Source organism: Periophthalmus magnuspinnatus, chromosome 19 (assembly GCF_009829125.3).
Source record: "Periophthalmus magnuspinnatus isolate fPerMag1 chromosome 19, fPerMag1.2.pri, whole genome shotgun sequence".
Lineage (NCBI taxonomy): Eukaryota > Metazoa > Chordata > Actinopteri > Gobiiformes > Gobiidae > Periophthalmus > Periophthalmus magnuspinnatus.
Window position 1 is genome coordinate 21,800,089 of NC_047144.1, and position 24,423 is coordinate 21,824,511.

Here is a 24,423-nt window from a genome sequence, read left to right on the forward strand (position 1 = left end):
AAAGTCAGTCTCACAGAGTCTCACAATCTCACAGAGTCTGAAGAAGGTGAGATTGCACCAATGTTTTATATTGTTTTATATTATATGCAGTGTGAGTTAACATTCTATAGATAACAAATTTAAAGCCCAATCGAACAATGTGATTGAATCAGTAAGTCGAACAATGTGATTGAATCAGTAAGTCGAACAATGTGATCACAACAGGAAGTCGAACAATGTGATCACAACAGGAAGTCGAACAATGTGATCACAACAGGAAGTCGAACAATGTGATCACAACAGGAAGTCGAACAATGTGATCACAACAGGAAGTCGAACAATGTGATCACATCAGTGGCCTATAAAACCGAGAGTGGGGTGATATATGGCCATGGAAAACAGAACGTTTTACACCATTATAAGAAAGTAAGCAATATTACATTTATTTATTGTCCACACCTATCAGAAGCTTCCAAAGACATGGCATCATCATTTGGGTTTTTCCAAACTGTTTAAAGTCATAGTAACCTTACTGTATGTAACCTTCTGACTTTGAAGAAAATAATGAAACATTGTCTAAAAAATCCTTCTCTCATTATTCTGGCATTGAGCAAATATAAAATATTTTGGTAATCCTAATTGACCTAAAACAGGAAAAGTGTCTGATTTTATGTCAGACAGTGAGAAAAAAAAAAAAAAAAAAAAACATGTGTGTCTTTTCTATATAGAGTATGTTAACTTCTGGGTTCAACTATAAGTAGGAAGAAAACCACTGCAGAAGTGACCCTGACTCCTCCTCTCTCTGCCATGTCTCTGGAAGGAACATGAAATCCAGATTTTGTTTGGTAAAAAGCTTGTTCAAGGAGATTTATTTGTAATTGAATGGGCATTCAACTGGCTCAGCCAAATCAATAATGACATCACAGCTGGAATGTTATCTCACAGGATTGGTCGAAGGCCCTCTTGTGGTCACGTGGCTTCCAAAAGGTCTGTGAGGGCAGATATTAGTCGACTGGTATAAACATGGAGGGGCATGTTGGCAATGCAACTATTCTAGCACTGTGCAGACTCAAAGACACTGGCCACGGGACCTGCACAGCCACAGGATGTACCTAGTGGCTAAACTCATGCCACTGAATTCAGCCCATTCACTTAAATGAAAGGCCAAGTTTGAACCCCGGCAATATCATTATGCAGGGCGACATGCCAAGAAAATCCTGTCATGACCCAGATCTTGATGTCAATTTTATTATGATAAAATAAATAAATATAAATATATAATAAAATATAAATATAAATATTTACAGTCCTATATCCAGCTGTCACTCAGTCAGAGCATACTGTAGGCTGGATAATAGAAGGAGTGAGTGGTGGCAAGTGTCTGTTTTGACCACAGAGTTGCATTAAATAAAAACATGTGGAATCACTACATGGAAATTTAACCTAACCTTAACCTAAATAACAGGGGTGAGATCCCTGTTCGATTTTTATCTCCTCCAGCCCTACTCGCACGGTGACAAAAAGCATGTTTAAAATGGAATTAAGGCCGCAAGAATGCATAATGTGTCTTCTTTAAAGCCAGATGTTTCTCTCAGTAGAATCTGTAAACACTATAAATGCTTCAGACGGTTAGGGGTGGGTACCGCTAGATTTTTTTCAATACCAGTACTTTAACAATACCTGTTTTTTGATACTGGTTCCTGAACGGTTCTTTGGCGCCTGTACTTTCTGCAAGTGTAAATTAATGGCCAATATTATTAAGAAGATATTTTTCTAATATTTTTAAAATTCATATTTTAAATCGCAGTACTAGGCTACACGATGTCCAGATATAAATCAAGAGCACACAGCTAATCCTCAAGTGGATTTATACTTTTGTTTTGTTTGTTTCATATACGTCACTTTAGATCAGAGGCAGGGCTACAGAACACATTTTTTGTTACACTTTTACTACACTGTCACCAGAGCAGAGGAGGATTACGCTGAACTTTACGTAGAGTCGCTTGGATACATCTTTACGCTCACACACTCCACACTTGACATATTTACTACATCTCATTTACTTGGGAATTTAAAGACAATAAACTGTAAATATTGTGGCTGGTTCCTACGTGGAGCTGAGTTTCTGTGCTTAGCCCTACAGATATCTACACTTCCTGGGACTCAATAGTTAAGTGGTTACACTCTTTTACAGTGTGTATGAAAGGTGTGGTAGAGATTAATCAGAAACCCGCCCACAGGCAGATAAAAAAGAAAGGGGAAGTGAGTATTCAAAGCACAAATCCAGAAATGACCAACAAATAAGGTCTTTTGAATTACATTACACTACTATGGGTGTGACGAGGGACTTATAAGAAGGTAGCTGTACAAATATATTCAGTATTAAAGTGTATCATATATGTAGATTATGATTTTTCATTTTGTTCATTGTAAATCACAATACTAATTTAAAACTACCCCACTCTTCATAGTGGCATTTCACCATGGCAAGCAGAAGGTTTTTATTGATTCCATGCTGTTATATCACGCTGGGGGTGTTCTGTATGTATGTCTGTGGTGGAATGTTCATCAGTTACTATGGTCACACAATACAAACATCAGCAAACACAGCCAAAAAGCTTTGAGATAACCTGAGAACTCAAGAAAAAAAAACACCCCTTAAAAAGCACATTTTCAGAAGCCTGTGATCAAAACAAGAGTTCATTTTGATTTTCAACAAAAAATGGTGCGAGTGATTGTAATGTTATTTAAGAGTGACTTTTTTAACAGTACGAATCAGCTGTTATAGTTCCAGCTAAATCTGTTCTTTATGGTCAGATTATTTTCAAATAATCTAGATTTTAATCTGAGTTTTAAGTAACAGAGCCTCAGACGGAGCAGTGCCTCCAATTAGCAGTAGCAGTTAGTAGTAAGTATCAATACTTGATTGATAATGATCTACAACAGTGGTTCCCAAATTTCTTGAGTCGCATTGATGTATCGGGAAAATAATTCACTCATTTGTGATACGACGCAGTGTGACTTCATGAGTCTTGATGTGGACAACCTCATGTTGCCAAATGTTGACACAATATTATATTAATTAAAAGTGCACTGTGAGGGTCTACCTTTTTGTCTCCATGGAGATGCAATTTCTTTTCCTGGAATGTTCTTAAGTGTGGCATTAAAGAGACAAAAAGGTGACACCACAAGGCAAGTTACAGGTTAGATCTGTGGAAAGAGGTCCCCTTCACAGTTGTTTCGATAAGGGGCTTTGTTCTGAATTGTTTTTGAGCAAATTTAACTGATTATTATTATTATTGTTGTTGTTGTGTTATGTGTTATTACAAAAAGTGAGGTTTTCCTATACTTTAACATTTTGTGAACAATACAGAAAATTTCAGCTGCAAAGGTTGTCTCTCTATGACTAATATTTTAAATACGAGGGCTTGTCTATATCTATTTGAAATGGACACCCACACACACACCCAACACCCCCACACACCCACCCACACACACACACCCAACCCCCCCCCCCCCCCCCACACACACACACACACAACCAAGACAAACACAGCTGCCCACTCTCCACACACCACCACACCCCTCCGTATGTCAGATAAATACTGCCATAGTAGTGCTGCAAGGTTAATCACAATCAAATCGAAATCTCAGTTTGAATGGATGCAATAAGCAAATAGCAAAGGCAGAAATACTGTAATTTCCTCCACAAACAACAATATTTCCTGTCTTATTTTAGGACTGCATGATTGGGGAAAAAAAAATCTAACTGTGATTTTTTTCTGACAAGCATAACGTTTAGATTTTAGATTTATTTTAATGATAGGATTCTGCATTTTAAACACATCCAGAACAATTTACAAAAGACTAAAATATGAACTGACAAACTAACTCAAGAATCACATTTCAACACATTTGTAAAGATCTAAACTACAGGGTGAGCGTTTTTTATGCAGAATACGATTTTATTGTTTGTTGAGGAAATTGTTTAACTTAAAAAAAACTGCAGTCTTTGTGATTTGCTAATTGCACTATAGCCCAATCTTATTCTGCATAAAACTGCCAACCCTGTAATCGCAAAACTAATCACAAAAGGAAAAAAAAAAAAAAAAATGCAATTTGATATTTTTTTCCAAATGGTTCAGCCCTATGCCATAGTGCAGGGCTGCTATATGAGAAGTGATCTGCATATGAAGCTGCTCGACTCGTTTCACTACCAGTGTGAATGTACAGCTCCGAAGAATAACGAGAAAACAGCATTCAGCACAGGGTCAAAGCGCCATGGATTGACAAAGTGAGTGAGTCTAGAATGCTGTTTGAAGCGAAAAATAATCAGAAAACATGTAGACATCTTCACTTTCACGTCTTAAAAATGTGAAAAAATAAACTGGAAATAAACGTTTTGCAGTGGTTAGTTTTTATGCATGTTTCTAATGCATCTTAAATTCCTGAATTCACTGTGAAACCCCTGAACGTTGACCCAGGATGCACCAATTGCTTTACTCAGCGATCAAATGCCAATGTATCAATTGTAAAAATCACTTACTGAATTCTGTGCGTTCTAAGCTTTAAAACGAGGTATGGCATGAAGTTGGCTGGATAAAAGCCTGTCACGATATCACAGTGGCTGCTTTGGACTAGCCTGATCAATTGGCTTTTGTGTAGCAATCAAAATTCAGCGAGTGATTTCAGAAGCTTTAATATATGGCATATTGGCAAAGTTTAAGTTACTAAAAATGTGTTTGTAGCTACATGGGGCCAGTTAGGCCTAGAAAACATTGACACAAATTGGTGAAATTTTGGATGATGTCTCGCAAGAATCCTCTGTAAATAAGAGTAATATACTAATAATAATCTCCAAGTAGACAAGAAGTGGTCAGGTATCCATGAAAAAGTTCCATAGTGCATCTTTAAGAGGGTTACAGAACCTTTAAACATAACTTACTCTTCCATATAGTGTGAGGTTGTTGTTGTGGCAGTTTTCGTTTTTTAGTTTTAGTATCATGCAGAGCTTAATGCACAAAAGGTGGTAGACTCTCCAGAAAGCAGTGCATTTGCCAACATGCAGCAGCTTCATCCTCTGTATATAAACCGTGACACGCGTGAGGAATGAATCTGGCCTTTTAAAGAACGCCTCGACCTGAATTAAAAGCACTGTGTTGTGGAATGCATGTCATTAATTTGCATGGAGGCTGCATGGCTAGCATCTTGCTCCCGGACTTTTCTGTGTGGAGTTTGCATGTTCTTCCTGTGTCTGGGCGGTTTATGCCGGGCGGTGCTGTTTCCTCCATTGAGTCAAAATATGCACAATAAGTCAAATTCTCCAGCTAAGGTAATCTTAACCAAGACTGGCTCAAGATCTGGAACCCGGGTGTGGCACTGTGGCGCTCACTGCTGTAGGTTGTTTCAGCGGCACTGAAGTCAAATGCAGAGGACAAATTTCCCTATGGGAACAATTATCAAAGTACCTTAACCTACATGGATAAAAAACCCAGATGAGAACACTACAGTTCATAGTTTTAACAGTTATTTTACGGTATAGTATTTACCGTGTTTGTATCCTGTCCCTCTGTGTCAGTCACTCAATCTGCCCTGATGCTCTGTGTTATTGGCTGTTGTTGTAGTGATGTTTTGTGGTTACTATATCACAGAGCAGCTCGGAGTCGCACAGACACAACACACATGAGGAGTGCAACAGCTGAAAAATCACATTCTTCAATCCAATGTTGGGTCATGTCTCCTTGAAGTCAGGGAAAAGCAGATCGTGGCCTAAATCAGGAAAATTATCTTGTAGTGTACTGGGTTTTAGTTCAGAACAATTAATGAAGAAATGAGGTGTGAGTCTTTTTTAGATTTTATAGATGATGGCCATAAAACCACAAGCTACTTTGTTTAGAGCCACAGGTGCTGAAAACAGTAATGATTTCTATTACTGAATCTAATGCAAAAACATTTTGTAGAAAATTAAAGATGCACTATGTAACCTTTCTGGGTGCGCCACCTGCTTTTGTACATGGAAGTGATATTGGAATCTATGGCATTAAACTTATTTATATCCATCTAGACAAGCACCATGCCATGTCACAGGCCAGATCTGTGGAGAGGTTTACAAAGTATTTTTTTAACAATAAAACACCTGTAATTGAAAACATACGAGATAGTAAAGTTTAGCCATCACAAACGTTAACCAGTGCAATGAACAGAAAACTAACTAAAATACAATGAAACCATTCTTCAGCCCTCACAGGTTAACACACATCACATTTTGCACAGTAGCTGCGACTGTACAGAACGTTTTAACTGCACAATGATGTGACGACAAATTGACTTGGGCCTGTGGATGTTTGTGTTGCAAGTTGCCATTTACCTAGTAGCTGTAGATGTAACTACCAACTCTAGTTAAACACGTAGAGGCTATATGGACTCACTGTCTACTGCAAACACATTTTATTAATACTTGAATAAATCATGTGTGAAATATTGCTTTTGCAAAGAAAGACCCAGCACAGGATGGGACGTGCACTTATTCACAGAGAGACCAGAGTGTGGATGTACTAAATGTCATATTGAAAAGCTTTTTATCGGCGCAGCCTCCAGAAGAAAGGTAAACAGCAGGTTTAATGAATGGCCAAACTGAACAAAGATCTTCATTTCCAGTGTGATAGGTGAGATATAATGGGATTACAAAGTGGTGAATAATGAGTTTATGACGGAAAAACACTAAACACACAACACATTGTTGGCAGAAAAAACAGTACAGTTTTAAGTGCACACATTTCCAGCAGTTTGCATAAATATTCCCTGATTATTGCTAACAAGAAAGGTAAAAAAATCACACCAGAATCCTCGCAAATCCCACACTTTTTACCTATTCTTTCTGTAATGCATATTAACTAAAAGAAAGAAAGAGAAAACAAAAATGGTTTGATACAATAATAAAATATTACAATTGAATTAAATGCTATTTTTTGACAATCAACGTACTGCCACAAAAATAAGGAAAGTTTCATACTAAAAAAGTGTTTAAAAAAAATACACATAGCAAAATATTCTCACAAATGCTGGCACTATTATTTTTCAATTCCGTGGGCAATTTTGTAAATAAATAAAATTGTGACTTTTCAAACACGTGTGCGATAACAATTAGATCTGGGGTTTAAGTTTAAAAAGTAGGATTCAGTTCGGAGTGCACATTGTAAACAACTCCAGGAACATTGACATAGTGGAATAAACTACAGGTTCCATAAACAGACAGAATAAGATTAGGGTTTATTCTTAGAGTTTATTCTTACTGTTTTAGTTTTACAGACACCGCAAAACTCTGCTCTGAAAATTTCTGAAAGTTATGAAAAGCGCTTGTCAACTTATCGCGGTGAATGATTAGATAGCTCTTAATGTATAAGGTGGTGAGGAATAAATGCAAACTGTTTAAATTAACTAGTCCTGTGTTTCACGTTTTTAGGACAGTAAAAATCAGAAAAACTAACAAAAAATAAATAAATAAATAAAACTGACAGAAGCCTGAAATCTGAACTGACAAACTAATACAAGAATTATTTTTAGAACATGTGTCTAGAAGTCTAAACTGAAGTTACCATAAAAAGTAGTCCTTGTTACTACTACTACTCCTCCCATCTGCTCTTTAACATAGTACTTTATTGCTGTATTACTCTAGGGCCTAATGTTTTCTCTGAGGTGAAAATGCAGATAAAATGAAGTAGCTTGCTCACAGAAGCCTACTCTCCCATTTGAGATGTTGCTGAGGAGCCGAGTCCAGGGAGAGACAAAGTGAGCGTGCCGTCTCTTAGCACCTAAGGTAATGAACAACTGCTACAGGAGCTCACTGCAACAGCAAAGGTTTAATTTATACCACTGTTTAGGACTGCCACATTCAACACAAAATTTTAATGACTGCAATAAATAAAGCTCAAAGTTTACTACTTATACTAATCAATTACAAAACTGGTATCAAAACTAGATACTCATTTGAAAAAAATACTAAATTCCAATTTTTATTTTTTTTATACAAAGGGATATCAGTCTGATCACTTCTCCCTCCGTCGCACCTCGACCCAGGCTCAAATACAACCATCCAATCAGCTTTGTTTATTTTAGTGATGCCTGTGAAATCAAGGAGCTCATTGGTCATTGAAGTTTAGTGCTTTGCTCATTGATTCTGCAGAAATCTGCCATGTTTTTCGGTCCTTTTTATTACGCATGAGCAGCCATATTTGTTTTGATATGGACCGACGAACTCGGGGAGATTCACCAGTGACCAGACTCACATCTTCGTAAAGTACTGAAGAAGTGTGTATTCTGGATCCCGGAAAACAACGAAAACAACGAAAACAACGAAAACAACAACAACAACACACTTTATTTCTATAGCACATAGGCCTGTCACGACAATTACTATATTGACTTTGTTCAATATTTGGTCAGTATTTGTCGTGGGTACTTAAGAGTTACATTCTGTTAATTATTTATTGCAGTTCATATTTTTTTTTACAATATTGTACATTTAGAATAATTTTGGGGGAATAATACAGCTTTATGGTTTGGTTTTAAAATGATCACTTATTGTCTATATTTACTTTGTTAGCAAAATGTGTTATCATGACAGACCTAATAGCACATTTTAGCAGCATACAAGTATACAACAGTTTTCAGTGTTGCACAGTAGTTCACATGAAACCACAGAATTTCTATTTAGATCTATAGTCATTATTAAGAAAAAATACAACAATAAATAAATCAATACTAATTAAAGAAAAAATGAAATATATAATAATAATTAAAGACAAAAAAAAAAAAGAAATCAGTAAGAAACAAAAAAACAAAAACAAAAAACGAATAAAAGGCACAGGGGACGACACAACTCACATGATACTAAAAGCCAGAAAATAAAATAGGCTAAAGGTAAGGGAGTGACTAAAGGTGGGGCCAAATGGTAATAATGATCGTGAAAGTCAAGCAAAAGTCATTTCAATTCAATCTAGACTTTGGAGTTTTTATGTATTTATAAAGAAAAATTATAAAATAAATACAAATAAAAATAATAAAACCACTGTACCTGATTTTTTCCCATATATTTGAGCAAAATTTGTCTTGCCTCAGTACAGATACATTGCTTAAGAAGCTTTCAAGCTCAAAAATAAGTCTGTTGTGCGCTGTCTCCATCTAATAAGGGTTTGTACTGTCTGCAAAACAGGAAGTGCACTGGCAAACTCATTATAAACTCAATGCAGTGAAGAATTAGGATGCTTAGAATGTATAAGTTAAGTGAGGAATAATTTTGGACAACTGCAAACTGTTTGAAATTAACTAGTTCTGTTTTTTTTAATATATATTTTTAAGACGGTAGAAATCAGGTACTGTATAGTGTTTAAATCCATGTCATTTGTGAATTGATTTAACAGTTCATATTTCTACTTAGATAGATTAGAAAATGTGATATTTTATGCTGAGTCATCTCTCTGAAACTAGTATTTTCCAAAGGATTGGTTTCCATTTCCTGTTTAATTTAATATCAAGGTGTTATCAGTGTAAACAGCAGTCATAAAAATATAAAGTCAAGTGATTAGATAAACAATGCAACACTGATAAAACACACTTAATGTATTTAAAAAGCCTGTATCAGTTTGTCCCATGTATTTGATGTATTCACCATTTGTCGTGCCCCAGTACAAATATATTGTATAAATAACTGCTACCTATCAAAATATGTACGCTGCATTGCACTTATAAATTATAAAAGGTACGGGAATAACTTTGGACAACTGCAAACCGGTTAAAATGAGCTAGTTCTGTTTTACGGATTTTTAAGACAGTAAAAATCAGGTACAGTGCCTTTAATAACTGTTAGTGCTTTTTGACGATCCTGAGGTATAGGTTTGGTTAAACTTGCATGTCTACAAATTTTGACTTAATTGTAAAACGTTTTGTACATAATAAGCGCAGTGTTACAGTGTATTGGTGCATCTGGACACTGCCTCTATGAGTTATGTAATGTCTCTGCACATTAAATAAAAAGGCAATTGTCGGCCCATCTGAAAACGGTATGCAGTAACGCAACACCACTGCCCGGGGAGGACGCTCCACTCAGAGACGTCTCCACTGATGCTTTCTGTGAATCATATGTTGATTTATATGGCTCTATACAATAAGTGGCCATTGTGGTGACAAATGACAAAGGATGACTTAACGGCAACGGGACTGGCGCCGTATTACAGTAATCGAGATTTAGTCAACGCCAGAGGGACGTTGGATGTGCTCCGTACAAGTAAGCCGTACAAATGAAAGCTGTGGCAAATGCTATAAAGTTTTTTCATTGGTTTAATCTACTTTTATTTCAATAGGCAATTTAAGATTAATTAAAGAGTCCTAAGTACATACAGCTGTATATCATTTAGAAAAAGTAATTCTTAAAAAAAAAAAAATAAAATAAAAAAAAAAATAATAATGATTAAAAAAAAATAAATAATAATAATAATAATAATAATAATAATAATAATAATAATAATAATAATGTTCTTGTTCAAAGGTATAATGTAACTTCTTTACTGCAATCTTGCTAAATATAATTTCACTTTGCAAAACAAATCCAGTGACTCAGTGGTGAGTAAGTGCATTGGATTTATATAGCGCTTTTACGGTGCATTATTCATTCACTCAACACTCTGTGGTGGTAAGCTGCTATTGTAGCCACAGCTGCTTTGGGGTAAACTGACAGAAATGAGACTGTCAATGTAACCCCTTCATAGACCTGTCACAATAATTACTATATTGACTAATCGTTCAGTATATGAGAGCTGGAACAATATATTTTGGGGTTCAGTGTTTATCGTGTGCATATTTGTGTTGCAATAATGAGGAGGTTTCTATGTAATACGGTACGATTTGAGCTGTATAGGGATGAAAAAGTAACTTCTAGGACTAATTATTGGTTCATTGGTATTTATTTGTTGCATTTGTTGTATTCAAAAAATAAAATAAAATAATTATTCCAATTGTACTGGAATTATCCTGCTTAATTTTTTTTATTGTGTCAGTGGCATAAAGTAGTTTCAATATTATTGTTTATCATGATATTCCTCTGTAGTAATACATCATGCTTCAACATTTCTTATCGTGACAGGTCTACGCCTCCAACCACCAACACTCACTCACTCACCACTTTTATACTAGGCAATGTGGATGATATGCTGCCCCACTGTGGCACCTGGATCATGTGGTCTCTCATTCAAGTACTAACCAGACCCCGCCTTGTTTCTCTTCCAAGATCTGACAAGACTGAGACGTTGACAAGAAGGTAAAGCTGTGTCCATATTTGATCAACATGAAATAGTGGTAAAAGTAGGATAAAAATCACTGTTATGCTTATTGGCTCCCAAGCAATTGGTAAAGAGCACACATGTACTGCAAAATAAATACTTCTAAATATTTGTGATATACTTATCTATAAGCCCGTTAAATAAGTATTCTAAAGTGAACAAGTGGAAGTGGAAAAGTAAGCTTTATTATGAGACTACTATATTAGAGACCCCCTGAAAAATGAATACCTGTTATCCATGCTTGATAATGGCGAGTACTCAAAATGACATTATTGTTCAGTTTGGGAAAAAGTGGTTTTGGTGCATATCTTTCATTAATCAAATGGCCACCAAATTATGTGGCACAGTATAAAAAAAAAAGTACTAATATCATAATAATGGCTGATGAAATAGTCAATATCACAACAAGCTAAATATATTGCAGTAACACCAAGTTTATCTAAAAAAAAAAATCAGTTTTTTTTATATATATATATATAGAAATGTGTGTGTTAAACGGGTGAGTCTGACTTGTTAAATATGGCATGCATAGAAACTGAAATAATTGAGCCGAAAAGTAAATTAAAATATCACAATAGTATCGGTATCGCCATGCATAACATCCTTATTTCACATCGCAATGATTTCCAATATCGTGCGGACCTACATCAAATCAAACAGCAGGAGAGGACAGCAACCTGTAAAATGATAGGTGTATTCTAATCTAGAAATGCTCCAGCCCTTCATCTGGTCTGTGTTAAACAGTGTGAAGGGCTGACAGCTGTAAAGTCAGCAGGAGGACAGGAACCGCCTCTGGCCATGTCCTGTGCCACTCCATAACAGGACATATTTGTGTTGAACATTTTACGATAATAAAAACTGAAAGTCCAATTTCTCAAGGCGGATTATGCTGTGATTTAGTGGAAAGTAATAACATGCCAAAGGAACAGACAGGAAGTGAGCGGGGATGGGGAGGTAGAGCCATGTTAATCCAAATAAAAGCTAAGACGTTGAAGTTTGAGGCTCAAAATCTACGCTCTACAAACAGCTGTGTTTGTATAACAGAATAACTATGGTTGCCTGGGATCCAAAATACACACTTAGAATACTCACAATATTTTACAAAGTCAGTATGAGTCTGGTCACTGGTGAATCTCCCCGAGTTCAGATGGGCGTGTTTGATTTTGTTCAAAATTATGGGTGACCAATGAGTTCCTTTGTTTCACACGTCACTGAAATAAACTAATCTGTTTGATCTTGGTGTGAGACATGATGGAGGGCGTACTGACCAGAGAAATATCAGCCTGGATTGTCAGGAAAGAGCTCATTTTATCCCACAACTAATGCTAATTGTAACACCCAAACTGGATAAGAGAAAATATTAGTTGTACTGATATGTTACAAATTGCTTTTATTGTCCAGTCGTGTCAATTCCTGGAAGGGAGTGTAAGTGCATATTCCCTTTTTTCATTTGGCAACAACAGAATGTGCCTCAATCGTGTTACCTTTTGATTATGACAAAAAGCCATAACACTCAATATTTCACTTAGATGTAAGCGCAATTTTGAATTATCAGAATTCATGGATCATCTAAAAAAATTTAATAAAAGAAGCAGAAGCAAAAGAAGACTGATGTGCCCAATGGGAGCTGACGTTGCTGTTAATGAGTCATGAAGTTGTCGGCACCTTCTATATAGCTGCGGATGATGCCAGCAAGTCTCGGATTAAAAAAAAAAAAAAAAAAAAAAGTACCAAAATGACTATGTGAAATCCTGCCAGATCCTACGTGTATCACAAATTAAGAAAATATATTGGAGAATGAAGCAGAGCAGTGGGTCTGTACCGGGGGAGGTGAAAACATTTTTTGATTGGTAAAATGGCGCCTTGAAAATAAACAATTGAAGACAGACATGTACAACACACTCCAAATACACCTCCAGGTGAGTAAATGGTGAGGGGAAACAACTATAACATGGCTAAAAGCTCGGAAAAGTCGATTTTGCAGGTCTGCTTTAATATTGTCCTTAAGATGTAACAAACCACGTGCTTCTTCAGAATGGATTCTTTTTTTTCTCTCATCTTTTCCTGGTCATTTTTCCCTCCAAGGACATGTTCGGATACTTAGATCACTAGAAACCATATAGTGAATTCATTATGGCAATATATTATAATGTATTCTAAAACAGATTACACTAAAGGTCAGTGCACACAAGATGCTTTGATATGAGTCAAAACTGACGCCTCTACTATTTTACTATAGCGTGCAAACACCGGCTGCCACAGTCTGACAGGTTATATATGGGGAAAATATTGTCTCACTAAACTCACTATAACCTGCTCAAACCAGCACCTTAGCTCTCGTCTCTCTCTGCTTTAATAATAAAATTCTGTTCAGAATTCACATTTTAAACACTTACCAAAAAGACTATGATATGAACTGACTATCTTATCTAAACGATAAAACAGGAGATTCATTTGTTGTTTGTGGAGGGAAATTATGGTACCTTTGCGATTTGCTAATTGTGTGTATTCAAATTTAAATTTGATTGCGAATAATGTTGCAACCCTTGATTGCATAATCAAAAATATGCTGCATTTGACAATATCCTTCTGCTTTACAGACAAAACCACAGTGACAAATAGAGAAACTCTTGTGGGAAATAAGTCTGGGTCATCATAAATGTTAACAACTTCTACTTTCACTTTCTATTCTGGAGCAACAGACTTTTTAGTGGAATGGGTCATGTCTAGGGCCATTAGATTCATCAAAACTTAACTTAAATCACAACTTGAATGGATGCAATGAGCAAATCTCAAAGACGGCAATTATCATAATTTCCTCAATCTCCATGTTATTCTGCATAAATCTGCTGACCCTGTAGTTAAATCTCTATAAACATGCTCTGAAATGTAATTCTTATATTAATTTGTCATTTCATATTCCAAAAGAACCCCTCGTGCTACTGAGTGTAACCCAACCTGTATAGCTGCAGTATGTGCTAAAAGGCCAGCTTGTTTGTGGATTACAGCAGAACATGTTCTTACTCTGACCTATATCCCAGTTCTACACAGTACAGTCAGAGTGCAGGACAGGCCAGTGTAAGGCTGAACAATTTGGGAAATATGTCTAATTGTGATTTTTCTGACAAGAATTACATTTGCAATTAGATTTGTTTTAATAATAGGATTATGTTCAAAGTTTACATTTTAAACATGTCTAGAAGAATTAACAAAAAGACTGAAATATGAATAGGCAAACTAAAAGTTATTCCTCACTTACCTTATGCATTCGAAGTATTCTAATTATTCACCACAATGAGTTTATAAGCACATAAGTCACAACTCTGAGGCCAAAGAGAAACTTTTCCAACACAGTAAAGCTTACAATTGGCATGCTAATGCACATTTCCTGATAATCAGACAATAACAAGCTGTATCATTAGTGGAGATATTTCAACCTCAAGAGCTGATATATCAAATTTTGCTCAAACACATGAGAAACAAATCTGGTACAGTGCTTTTAAGTTATTTAGTAGATTAATTAATTGATGGAGTGTTGAGTGATTAAAATGTTTTATTAACAAATTTTTATATTAGTATTATAAGGGTTTTTGCACAACAGCAGATCAGGAAAATCATGGCATCAATTAGCTGTAGTTTTTGGTGTGACTGTTAAATCTGACTTTTCGCTGATAAAAGATGTACTAGTGCTTTTTATATATTTTTGTTTACCCAAATTATTATTTGTTGAAACTAAACCCCTCAGCCTTTTCAACAGGTTGTAAACAATACTTTTCCTTTTCAAAAATGTAGAGGAGTAGAAAGTACAGACACCTTCCCTCAAATGTAGTGAAGTAAAAGCAAAATGTATCCACTTTAAAATTTACTTAAGGACAGCACTTTACTACATTTACGTTGTTACATTCGCCACTGCCATGTATATAGAACTGTATTATCATTATCATTTGACAGAAGACAAAATACTGAGAAACACATAATGGTACTATTAAGATAAGGATATACATACGCCTACAACTACCGCATGAGACCCAAAAACCCACTATCAAGGTCAAATGTTTTGCACACTTACTTACAAGGGCACGGCTTTCACTGAGTGCAGTAAACCTAGACAGATTTCTTGCTGGTGGTATTTATTCTAGATTGCAAATATAGATAAGGGATGCTTTACCAGTCAGAGGCGTGGGAGAGCGTACAGATTTGGCATAGTGAGTTCCATTGACAGTATAGTTTAAACTGTAGATCAAGTCTCTTTGATATATAAATGTCAGACAATTATGAAGTATCACTTGACTATAAGGGAACTAAATAGCAGAACGATTATACTACTTGGGCAATATGGACTAAATATACTGCTGTATTTTCCAGACTATAAATCACACGTTTTTTTTCATAGTTTGGCCGGGGGTGCGACTTATATGTGTAAAGACACTCTAGGCTTGTGTAGCAGTATCTACTACTCCTGTAACATTGGAATTTTTTTATTTCAACATTATGGTAATTTAAAAGACATCTCTGAAAAACTGAACAAACATTCCCCCTAAAAGAAAATCATATTCTCCTGAGTCTGATGACAGGCACGAAGAAAAGAAAGTGGTGCTTCATCTTCCTCCGGAGTTGGCAGAGTTGTTCCGAAGCAGCACCGAGGATGAAGATTTCAATGGATTTAGTGATTTTGAGTGAGATCAAGAGTAACTTGTTAGCTTGTTTTTTATGCTAATTATCTGATTAACTGTTAATATTTTACGTTAACATACGAGACACGGGTTCGTTATTTATGCTTTATGTAGCTAAATAAATATAAATGTGTTATGTTAGCGTTCTGTACTGATATTCAGCCTGTGGTTCTCTATTTTATGGTTATTATTATAAGTTGCCTTTAAAATGTCTATTCTTGGTATCGGATTTTGTAAAATAAATTTCCCCAAAAAATGCGACTTATAGTCCAGTGCGACTTATATATATATATATATATATATATATATATATATATATATATATATATATATATATATATATATATGTTTTTTTTCTTCATTATTATGCATTTTTGGCCGGTGTGACTTATACTCCAAAGCAATTTATAGTCCGGAAAACACGTATTGTATTTTTGTATTTGTATTTTTTATGTATTGTATTTTTTATCAGTTCTCTGTGATGCTTTTGAGTTGGTATCCAAAATTTGTCACCCACTCAAACCAGATTTGCCACCATGTAACCCCAAATAACTTTTTGTGTGGATTAGGGTTGCAACAATTTACTGAACTAACTGGGATTAATCAAAGTTATAGATCATTAATCATAATCTGGATTTTACAGAGTCTAAACCATGGAGGGATTAAAGGTGCACTATGTAATTTACCATTGGTGTTTGCTTGGAGATGTAACTGCTTTGCCTGGAATGTTCCACAGTATGATATTAAACGTATGAGATATGAGTCCTACTGTGATATGCTCCTCTGTGAGTTTATGGATTAACCAACAAATTTGCAGTAAATTTTGGAGCAGAGTTCATTCACTTTTTCCTCTTATCCTCTGTCCTCTTTGTGCACAAGACAGGGCTTGAAAAGATAAAACGGCGTATGACTGTAAAAGAGCAACCAGTCCAAGGTCCCACTCACGCTGGACAAACGGACTGCGCTTTAGGAGCTATCCGTGCACGGTTTGATTGGACTAGTGTGAGCGTACCCTTAGAGGTGATGTTCTCTTTGTGTATGTTTGTCACACTCAGAGAAAAGCAGAGGAGTTTATCAAAGGGCCAGAGCAGACTTTGAAATCACTAATGTCAAATGAAATATTGTGAAAGTGTAAATCATGTCTTTGTCAGCTATGAGTTTAATATAACCGCGACACTGTTATGATTACTTTTATCTCATTCATAAAATGGAGATGGATTTCCCCCAATGGTTAAAGAGTTAAATATCATCACTTCTGAATACAATGTTGAAGGAACATCACATTCTCGCAATATTTATAATAATAATAATAAATATTTGGAGGTTTGCTTGTCTCATGTTTAAAACACCATCTAGGCCTGAGGAGCTTAGATGGTGGTTCAGACATCTCATATTCACAGTCGTCATCCATAGGCTAGACAATTAAAACTAACTGGAAAAAAAAAAAAAAAAAAGTTGCAAAAATGCACAAAGGGCAGTCTCAAAACATGATATTTTTCAACTACAAACACTGACCACTCCACTTGATAGGCTTGCATTACATATCTAGGTTATATATGCTCATACAACAGTAATACTTCATTCATGACACATGCAGCCATAAAATATTTTTTGATCTGCTCAGGCTATTACCATGTGCAGCACTCTGGAAACTATCGAGTTTATAAAATGTGCTATAAAGTTGATTGGATCTGTCATAATGCTGTGACAAACAGCCTGGATAATTAGGCTCATATCGATAGACTTGGGTACTACAGATCTGTTACATGTTCATTGGTATTACACAGAAACTTGTGCAACGTGTTTGAACATATGTTAGAAAAAGGCTATCATTCATCGGCAATTCAGTGACACTTGAATTGAGAGCTTGTTAACCGAGTAAATGCTATTAAGAGTGATATTTTTAGGAAGCGACCCGTTGCGTAAAACCCTGAATGGTTGCCCGGAAAGAAAACAAGAGCAGCCAATAATACAGTGCTGTGTGACATTGTCAGGTAGTGTGCGAAGTCGACACAAAGCCAATGGAGTTCGAGGATCTTGTGACATGCCGTACCATCAGAAACCCACACCACCGGTGACATCCGTAGTACTCACCCAAAAGGGAAGGTCCGGTCCGCACAGCCGCTCCATCTACTTCGCGGCGGGAGACCGACGCAGAGCTCCTTTAGCCCCGCTACAGGTCGACTTGCCAATCACCTTTTCCTATTTGTACAAAGCTGTTTATCACATGCCAAACATACGGCCACACGAGTATGCGCTCACTTTGTCCTCCGTGCGAACCGGCAGCCAGAGACTGCGCTCTGGAGAAGCCCCACTGCTTCCGCTCCGAATGGAAGTAAAGTCATCAGCAGAGACCGAAGAATGCGCCTGTTCTGTAGGAGAGAGCGCGGGGCTTACGAAGGCAGAACTCTCGCTGCACACTGCTCCCAGGCTCCGCCTTTCCGCTCCAGCTTTCTACGCTCACTTCCACGCACCTACGCAACATGACTCAAGTCAACACAAACCCCCTGAAATGTCGAGTCATGCTGAGATGGAACCGAGACGGCAAAACTACACTCCTGAGGTTGGGTCAGACTTTTGAGCGCTGTGAGACAGATGAACACTAATACTACACCCGGAGCTGTCTATAAATAGGCCTTGCTCGCTCACATTCCTGTCAGGCGCTCGTGAGGCTCGGTAGGCTAATAGAGGGTTAAAAGTTCAAATAAGGTCTTCAAGCTAAGCATGTTTTTTCTTCTTGTTATTGTATTGTAATGTGTGAGCTATACAGTGTAAAATCATTTCCCCTTTGTCTGAAAAGGATTGTCTCAAGTCTAATCATAGCCTTTTAACACAAATATTTTTTTAAAAAAGTATTCATCCAAAGTCTGACCTCTGTTCTAAATCACATGCTTTTGCTGACAGAAGATCGACTGTAGACCTCGCTATTAAAAAGACCCAAGCTGATCATTGACAATTAGATGTGACTGAATCTCAGTCTCCAATTAAAATTCAATTAACTGCAAAGCTTTAATTGCATATCACGTTTTTCATTACATTGTCTCTAAAGGTGAGTCTGTATGTATGGCATTACACTTATGTCTTACATTTGTTTAATTAAAGGTGTATTTATTGCTCTAAAGTACCGAGGAAAAAGATGGATTCCTACTATAAGTGATCACGCCTGGTGGTGTGACCTGCTTGTCTCCATAGAGAGACATACTGTGGAACATCTTGGCAAATCATTAAAGAAGATATATCATGCTTGAGTATCTTTGTTTACCTGAGATGCAAGATGAGTATATTCATCTGAAAGAACTTGTTAAAAGAAACAATTCTGCCACATTCCACATTCGTCACCAATGATGGATATCTGCTCATCACTCTAGTGAGCTGGATTTTTTTTTTTTCTTCCCATTTGTATCAAAATAACTACCCAATAAAACTACATGCACAAATCACTCCAAATACAACTTTGAGTGAGTAAATGGTGAGGGGAAACAACCATAACATGGATAAAAGCTCTGAAAAGTTGATTTTGCATAATAGGTCTGCTTTAACATCTCCATGGAAACAGGCAGGTGGCTTACTTCCACCAGAAAAATTATATAATGCACCTTTAAATGTAGATATGTGCATTACACAATAGTACAGCTATATGTTTGAGAGAATAACACATTATAACAATAAACATGAATATATATCTTTACTATTTTATGTATTATTTTTGGTATTTAATTTTTGTCACTATCTGTTTATCTTTAGTTTAAATGTATGTGTACTTATTATTATTGGGTATGCACTTACTATCAGACCCTGAGGAAATCCCTCACAGCATTTGCACAAGCCCTCAGGTATCACACAGGTCAAGTTTGGCAAGTAGGTTTAAGGTAGCTCCGCCCCCCGCTGTGTAAGCCCATTTACTGTGGTTCTCCACGCCGCCTTGTAGTGTTGGTTTACACAAGAAACCTGTCGTGCTGTACACATCCAGACCTGCTATAAGCCGAAACCACAAAGAAAAATTACTGCACGAACATGTCAATTATCAGTCAATACTGTGTAAGACCTGTCACAGAAATGTAATGAACATTATAGAGAGATAAAGAGGCCTGATTTTTACAAAGGTACAGGGCTATTAATATTTATTGAATGTTTAAATATAGTAAAGGTGAGCTATCCCAAACATTTTTTTTATTTTTTTTTTTGTGATTTGGTGTTTTTCTTCAAATCCTTAGCTAGCTCAGTGTAACTTGTTCTGAATGACATTTATTCTATTATAGAGGAGCGTGAGGCACCTGCTTGTCTCTGGAAGTTGTTTTTATATAGAATGTTCCACAATTGGGCATTCTGTTGCATTTATTCAATTCAATGTGTTTTATTGCTCAGAAAACACCTTGAAAAACATGCATTCCTGACCAGTAATTTTGAATAAAGGTGTTATTTGCTTATCTCCATAGCAACAGACGAGTTAAAGACCATTACAGTGAATCATTCACACCAAATCAAAGCGTCTTTATGGAGACAAGCAAGTGAAATACAGTACTCTCCTCCAGATAAAAAGTTACATGGAGTACCTTTAAGACAAACTTTTTATATATTATTTGGTCACAAGGTTGTTTGTTTTTTGCTAGCTTACTTTAGGATTTGTTGAGCTATTTTTCAGGAGCACTGCTGTTAAATTTTGTACTGCAATAAAGAGGAAAAATTAAAAATATAATAATAATAATAATAATAATAATAATAATAATAATAATAATAATAATAATAATAATAATAATAATAATAATAATAATAATAACAACAACAACAACAATAACAATAACGATAACAATAACAATAATAATAATAATAATAAATCAACTTAAAACGAACATGAACACTTTACCTGTCATTATGTTGTCAAGTTTTCTATTGAAATAAAACTATACTTTATAAATTTCACAAAAGACGTCCGCCTTGCTAGAGTGAGCCGTGTGCGCGCGCTTCTCTCTTCCCGCCACAAGATGGCGTCGTAGAAGAAGAAAAACATCCGCCGTCCTGTTTCACGCGCTGTTCAAACTGTGCACACTGATTTCTTCACAGTTCCTTAGAAAAAGTCTGGAAGAAAGGGTATTCAGTGGGAAACAGGAGGTGGGAAGGTTCAGTCGAAAACAGGTAGGTGGCCTATTAATATTTGCGCTGTTAAAGGTGCGTGGAGAGCCCAACAACCAAGTCTAATTATATGTTTAATTATGTGTATCTATACTGCTGCCCATGTCCAACCAGTCAGTACAATTAAAACTTCATCAAAAGAAAAAAAGCAAGATTTGAGTACAATCTTACATATTGTGTTTAAATATTATGCACTTTATTTATCCATGTAGTTACTTAATTTGCAGATTTGCAGAGCACCAGTGCAAAAAAGACATAATCTAAAACAAATGCATTCATCACAACAGAGCAATAAAACAATCTATTGATTATAAAATGTTGCTATAGAAGCTTTTTGGGGTGTGTACATGAGATGGTACTGCTAAAAAGCCTAAAATGGAGGATTCTGTAATAATCTGGTAAAAATTCAAACCTGGTTTGTGGTTAATATCTCTGTAATTACATGTTTGTATTGTATTATGAGTTTGTGGAATAATGGTTGACAATAATTACATTTCTTATTTGATATACATGATGATGATGATGATGATGATGATGATGATGATGATGATGATTATTATTATTATTATTATTATTATTATTATTATTATTATTATCTTTGTTGTTTTTGTTATTAAATCACTGCTTTTGTTGTTTTGTTTTTTCATACACAGTATACACGAATAATCAACTTTTCTGGAGACATTTATTGCCAATTGGTTCGAAATAATCCTCCATCTCACCTTTAGAATCGGCAAAAGTCATCCAAAGGTTTTTCATCATGTCAATGAAAAGAAAATGGATTGAGCCAGGTTTACATTTCTTATCTATTTAATATTAACACTTTGAGGGAATGTCCTGTCTCATCACCGACTGAAACAACAGAGCAGCGTGGGAGAGAGCATTGTTCCCCTGGAGGCTGCTGTGATGCTGCAGGACACGAGGACACAGAGGAGTGCCACTTTTGTCCTTGAGCTGTTACTCTCCTCAGACTGCCCTGACACTGGATCTGTTGACTCTACCTTTTGTACTGCTCTGAGACTTTTGTTTGAGCTTTTCTATTATTATTGTATTTTACTGCTTAATGTGCTTAAATTACCCCTCAGGGACAAATAGGGTGATTTTGATTGATCATTTTCATTCCATCACAGAGTTATACACAGGGTTGGGCAGCTGTGACGACACCCATGGTTGGGAGTTGGCAGCTGTGACAACATGTGACAACACCCATGTTTGGGTGTCACACACAGAAAAAAAGAAAAACAGATTCACATTGCAGTTCTTTGGAGCTCCTTATTTTTTAATTAATTTAATAGCACCACAATGTGACGTTTCGGGGTCAAGCCCTTCTTCAGACATCATCTCCAAACCTCACATTGTGCTGCTATTAAAATAATTAAAAAAAACAAACAATGGGAGCTCCAAAGAACTGCAATGCACATTTGTTCTTTTTTCTGCTCTTTTGTTTTTGGACCCAGCATGCAGTCGGACTTTTTTATCAGTTGTGCATATCTCTACCTGCTAATACTGGGTGTACATACACTATTTTTCATCAGTAATTTAAAAAACAAAAAATATTGTGATTATTTATGATGATTGCATTTTCTAGTTTCATGATAAATTGTTTTTTTAGTTGGTAGTAACATAAGAAATGACAGTAAATGTGATGGGGGCATCTGGCTTCTGTTTTTGGTAAAAAAACAACAATTCCGAGTCAATCCTGTAAACTGTTTTAGTACTCATTTGTTGTAAAATGTGCTCAGTGTGACTAGAAAAATCCCTAGTCTTACTATTATTATGTGTAACATTCATTAGGCCCTACACTTTGTGCATTCAGTGGATTGGCTCATGTTTTCTTTTTACAAAAGGGAGGTGCGCATCGCTGATTGTGGTGTTTAAATGAATGTGCACTGTATCATATGTAATTCACTCAAATATATTAGAGCCATGGAAGTATAATAAGACCCTGTTACAGATGATTAGGGCCTACAGGTGATCGTAGTGCCACCTTCTTTCCAACAGGGGGCGCGACATGAACAGAAGTGCTGAATCTGTGCAGATCAATCTTAAATGTGTTGGCGTTCAGCAGCTACCCCTCTAATCACTTCTAATAATGTTTACCAAGAAAATATTGCATGTAAAAAGTTAAAATTGCATCTCAGGTAAACAAAGATTCGTTTTTATTTGATATTGAGGACAGAAGTGAAGACCCTTAAACACACTGATCTGCTTCTCGATTTGTTTCACCTTTGAGATCACACCTTTGTTGCTTTTGTAAACTACTGCAGTCACTCAGTTTGACAAAGACCTGTGTTTAGCTTTCTCCTAAAAATAGCCTAGAAGTTTAATTTTGACCCTGCAGCGGCGGATGGGCGGGATTCCACTGCGCATCTCGCCTCCAGACGCACAGACGCACATCTGGTTAGCGCCTGGAGTAACTCTGAAATGTAACACCTTCTCTGTTTCACGTTTTGGAGTCGAAACTTGCGAGACCTTAGCAGTTTTGCGCTTTGATGCAACTTGACTTCTGCCTTATCGTTCATCTCTCTTTTTTTTTTTTTTTTTTTTTCCACAGCGACGCCGCGCAAACCCAGTGCCATACGTCAGTCCTATCGCCTCCACCAGCTGGGGTTGCAGAAGTGGAAACATCTGCAGTCCGTGTGTTCCGGAGAAAGAGAGAGAGAGAGAGAAAGAGGATGAGACAGCGGCAGAGTGTCCCGAAACATGACCGGAATGAGAGCTAGAGGACATGAGTACAGCGCACCGCCTTCCACACAGAGACAGTAGGACAGAAGACGCGCTTTGAGCAGGGATGAGTGGGTATTTGTCCGAGGAGGTGCGTTCTTTCCCTGCAAGGAGATCATCACCGGCTACTCTGTCTGCAGTCTCACCCAAGAGACGCTTTGGTAAACTGGGAAGAAAGACCAGTGATGGCTCTCAGCAGTGAGTAAACTTTGGATTGGTTTGTAAAGTATTTTCTGCAGTTTAAGCTGGTTTCACTCATCAGCAGAGGTGCAGTAGACACAAATAGGATGGATGAACAATTTGGGGAGAAAAAAAGAAGTGCCAGTGCAGTACTGTGATGCAAATAGTACTACAAATGCGTGCTCAAATAAAAGTACAGGTACATGGCTAAAATGTAGATCTACTCAAGTGCAGGTAGGGCAAGTACTGCTGCCCAAAGTGCTTTATTTAAGTAAAAAGTACACATGAAAAATACTACTCAAAGTGTTTTTAAACATATTTTTTAGCAGTATTTAAGCAGAGGTGATAGAACAAATGACCTAAAAATCCACTCAACTGCAGTAACAACATGTGAGTTTTTGTAA

General features: G+C 36.5%; 2 protein-coding genes across 5 annotated transcripts in view; one reads left to right on the forward strand and one right to left on the reverse strand.

The window, feature by feature from the left end:
* Positions 1-18,347, reverse strand: part of abcc3 (ATP-binding cassette, sub-family C (CFTR/MRP), member 3) — a 67,150-nt gene extending 48,803 nt beyond the window's left edge. For 2 of the 4 annotated variants that reach the window (XM_033984236.2, XM_033984234.2), the window contains exon 1: positions 18,080-18,347. In XM_033984236.2, coding sequence (XP_033840127.1) covers positions 18,080-18,115 — 36 coding nt within the window. In that variant the 5' untranslated portion in view covers positions 18,116-18,347. The remainder of the gene's footprint in view (positions 1-18,079) is intronic. The other 2 variants (XM_033984237.2, XM_033984235.2) reach the window with 1 other exon arrangement.
* A 5,426-nt stretch (positions 18,348-23,773) lies between these two features.
* LOC117386914 (ras-associating and dilute domain-containing protein-like) overlaps positions 23,774-24,423 on the forward strand; it is a 51,002-nt gene continuing 50,352 nt past the window's right edge. Inside the window, exon 1 of the mRNA XM_055229782.1 lies at positions 23,774-24,037. Within this exon, the coding sequence (XP_055085757.1) occupies positions 23,907-24,037 (131 nt within the window). The 5' untranslated portion in view covers positions 23,774-23,906. The remainder of the gene's footprint in view (positions 24,038-24,423) is intronic.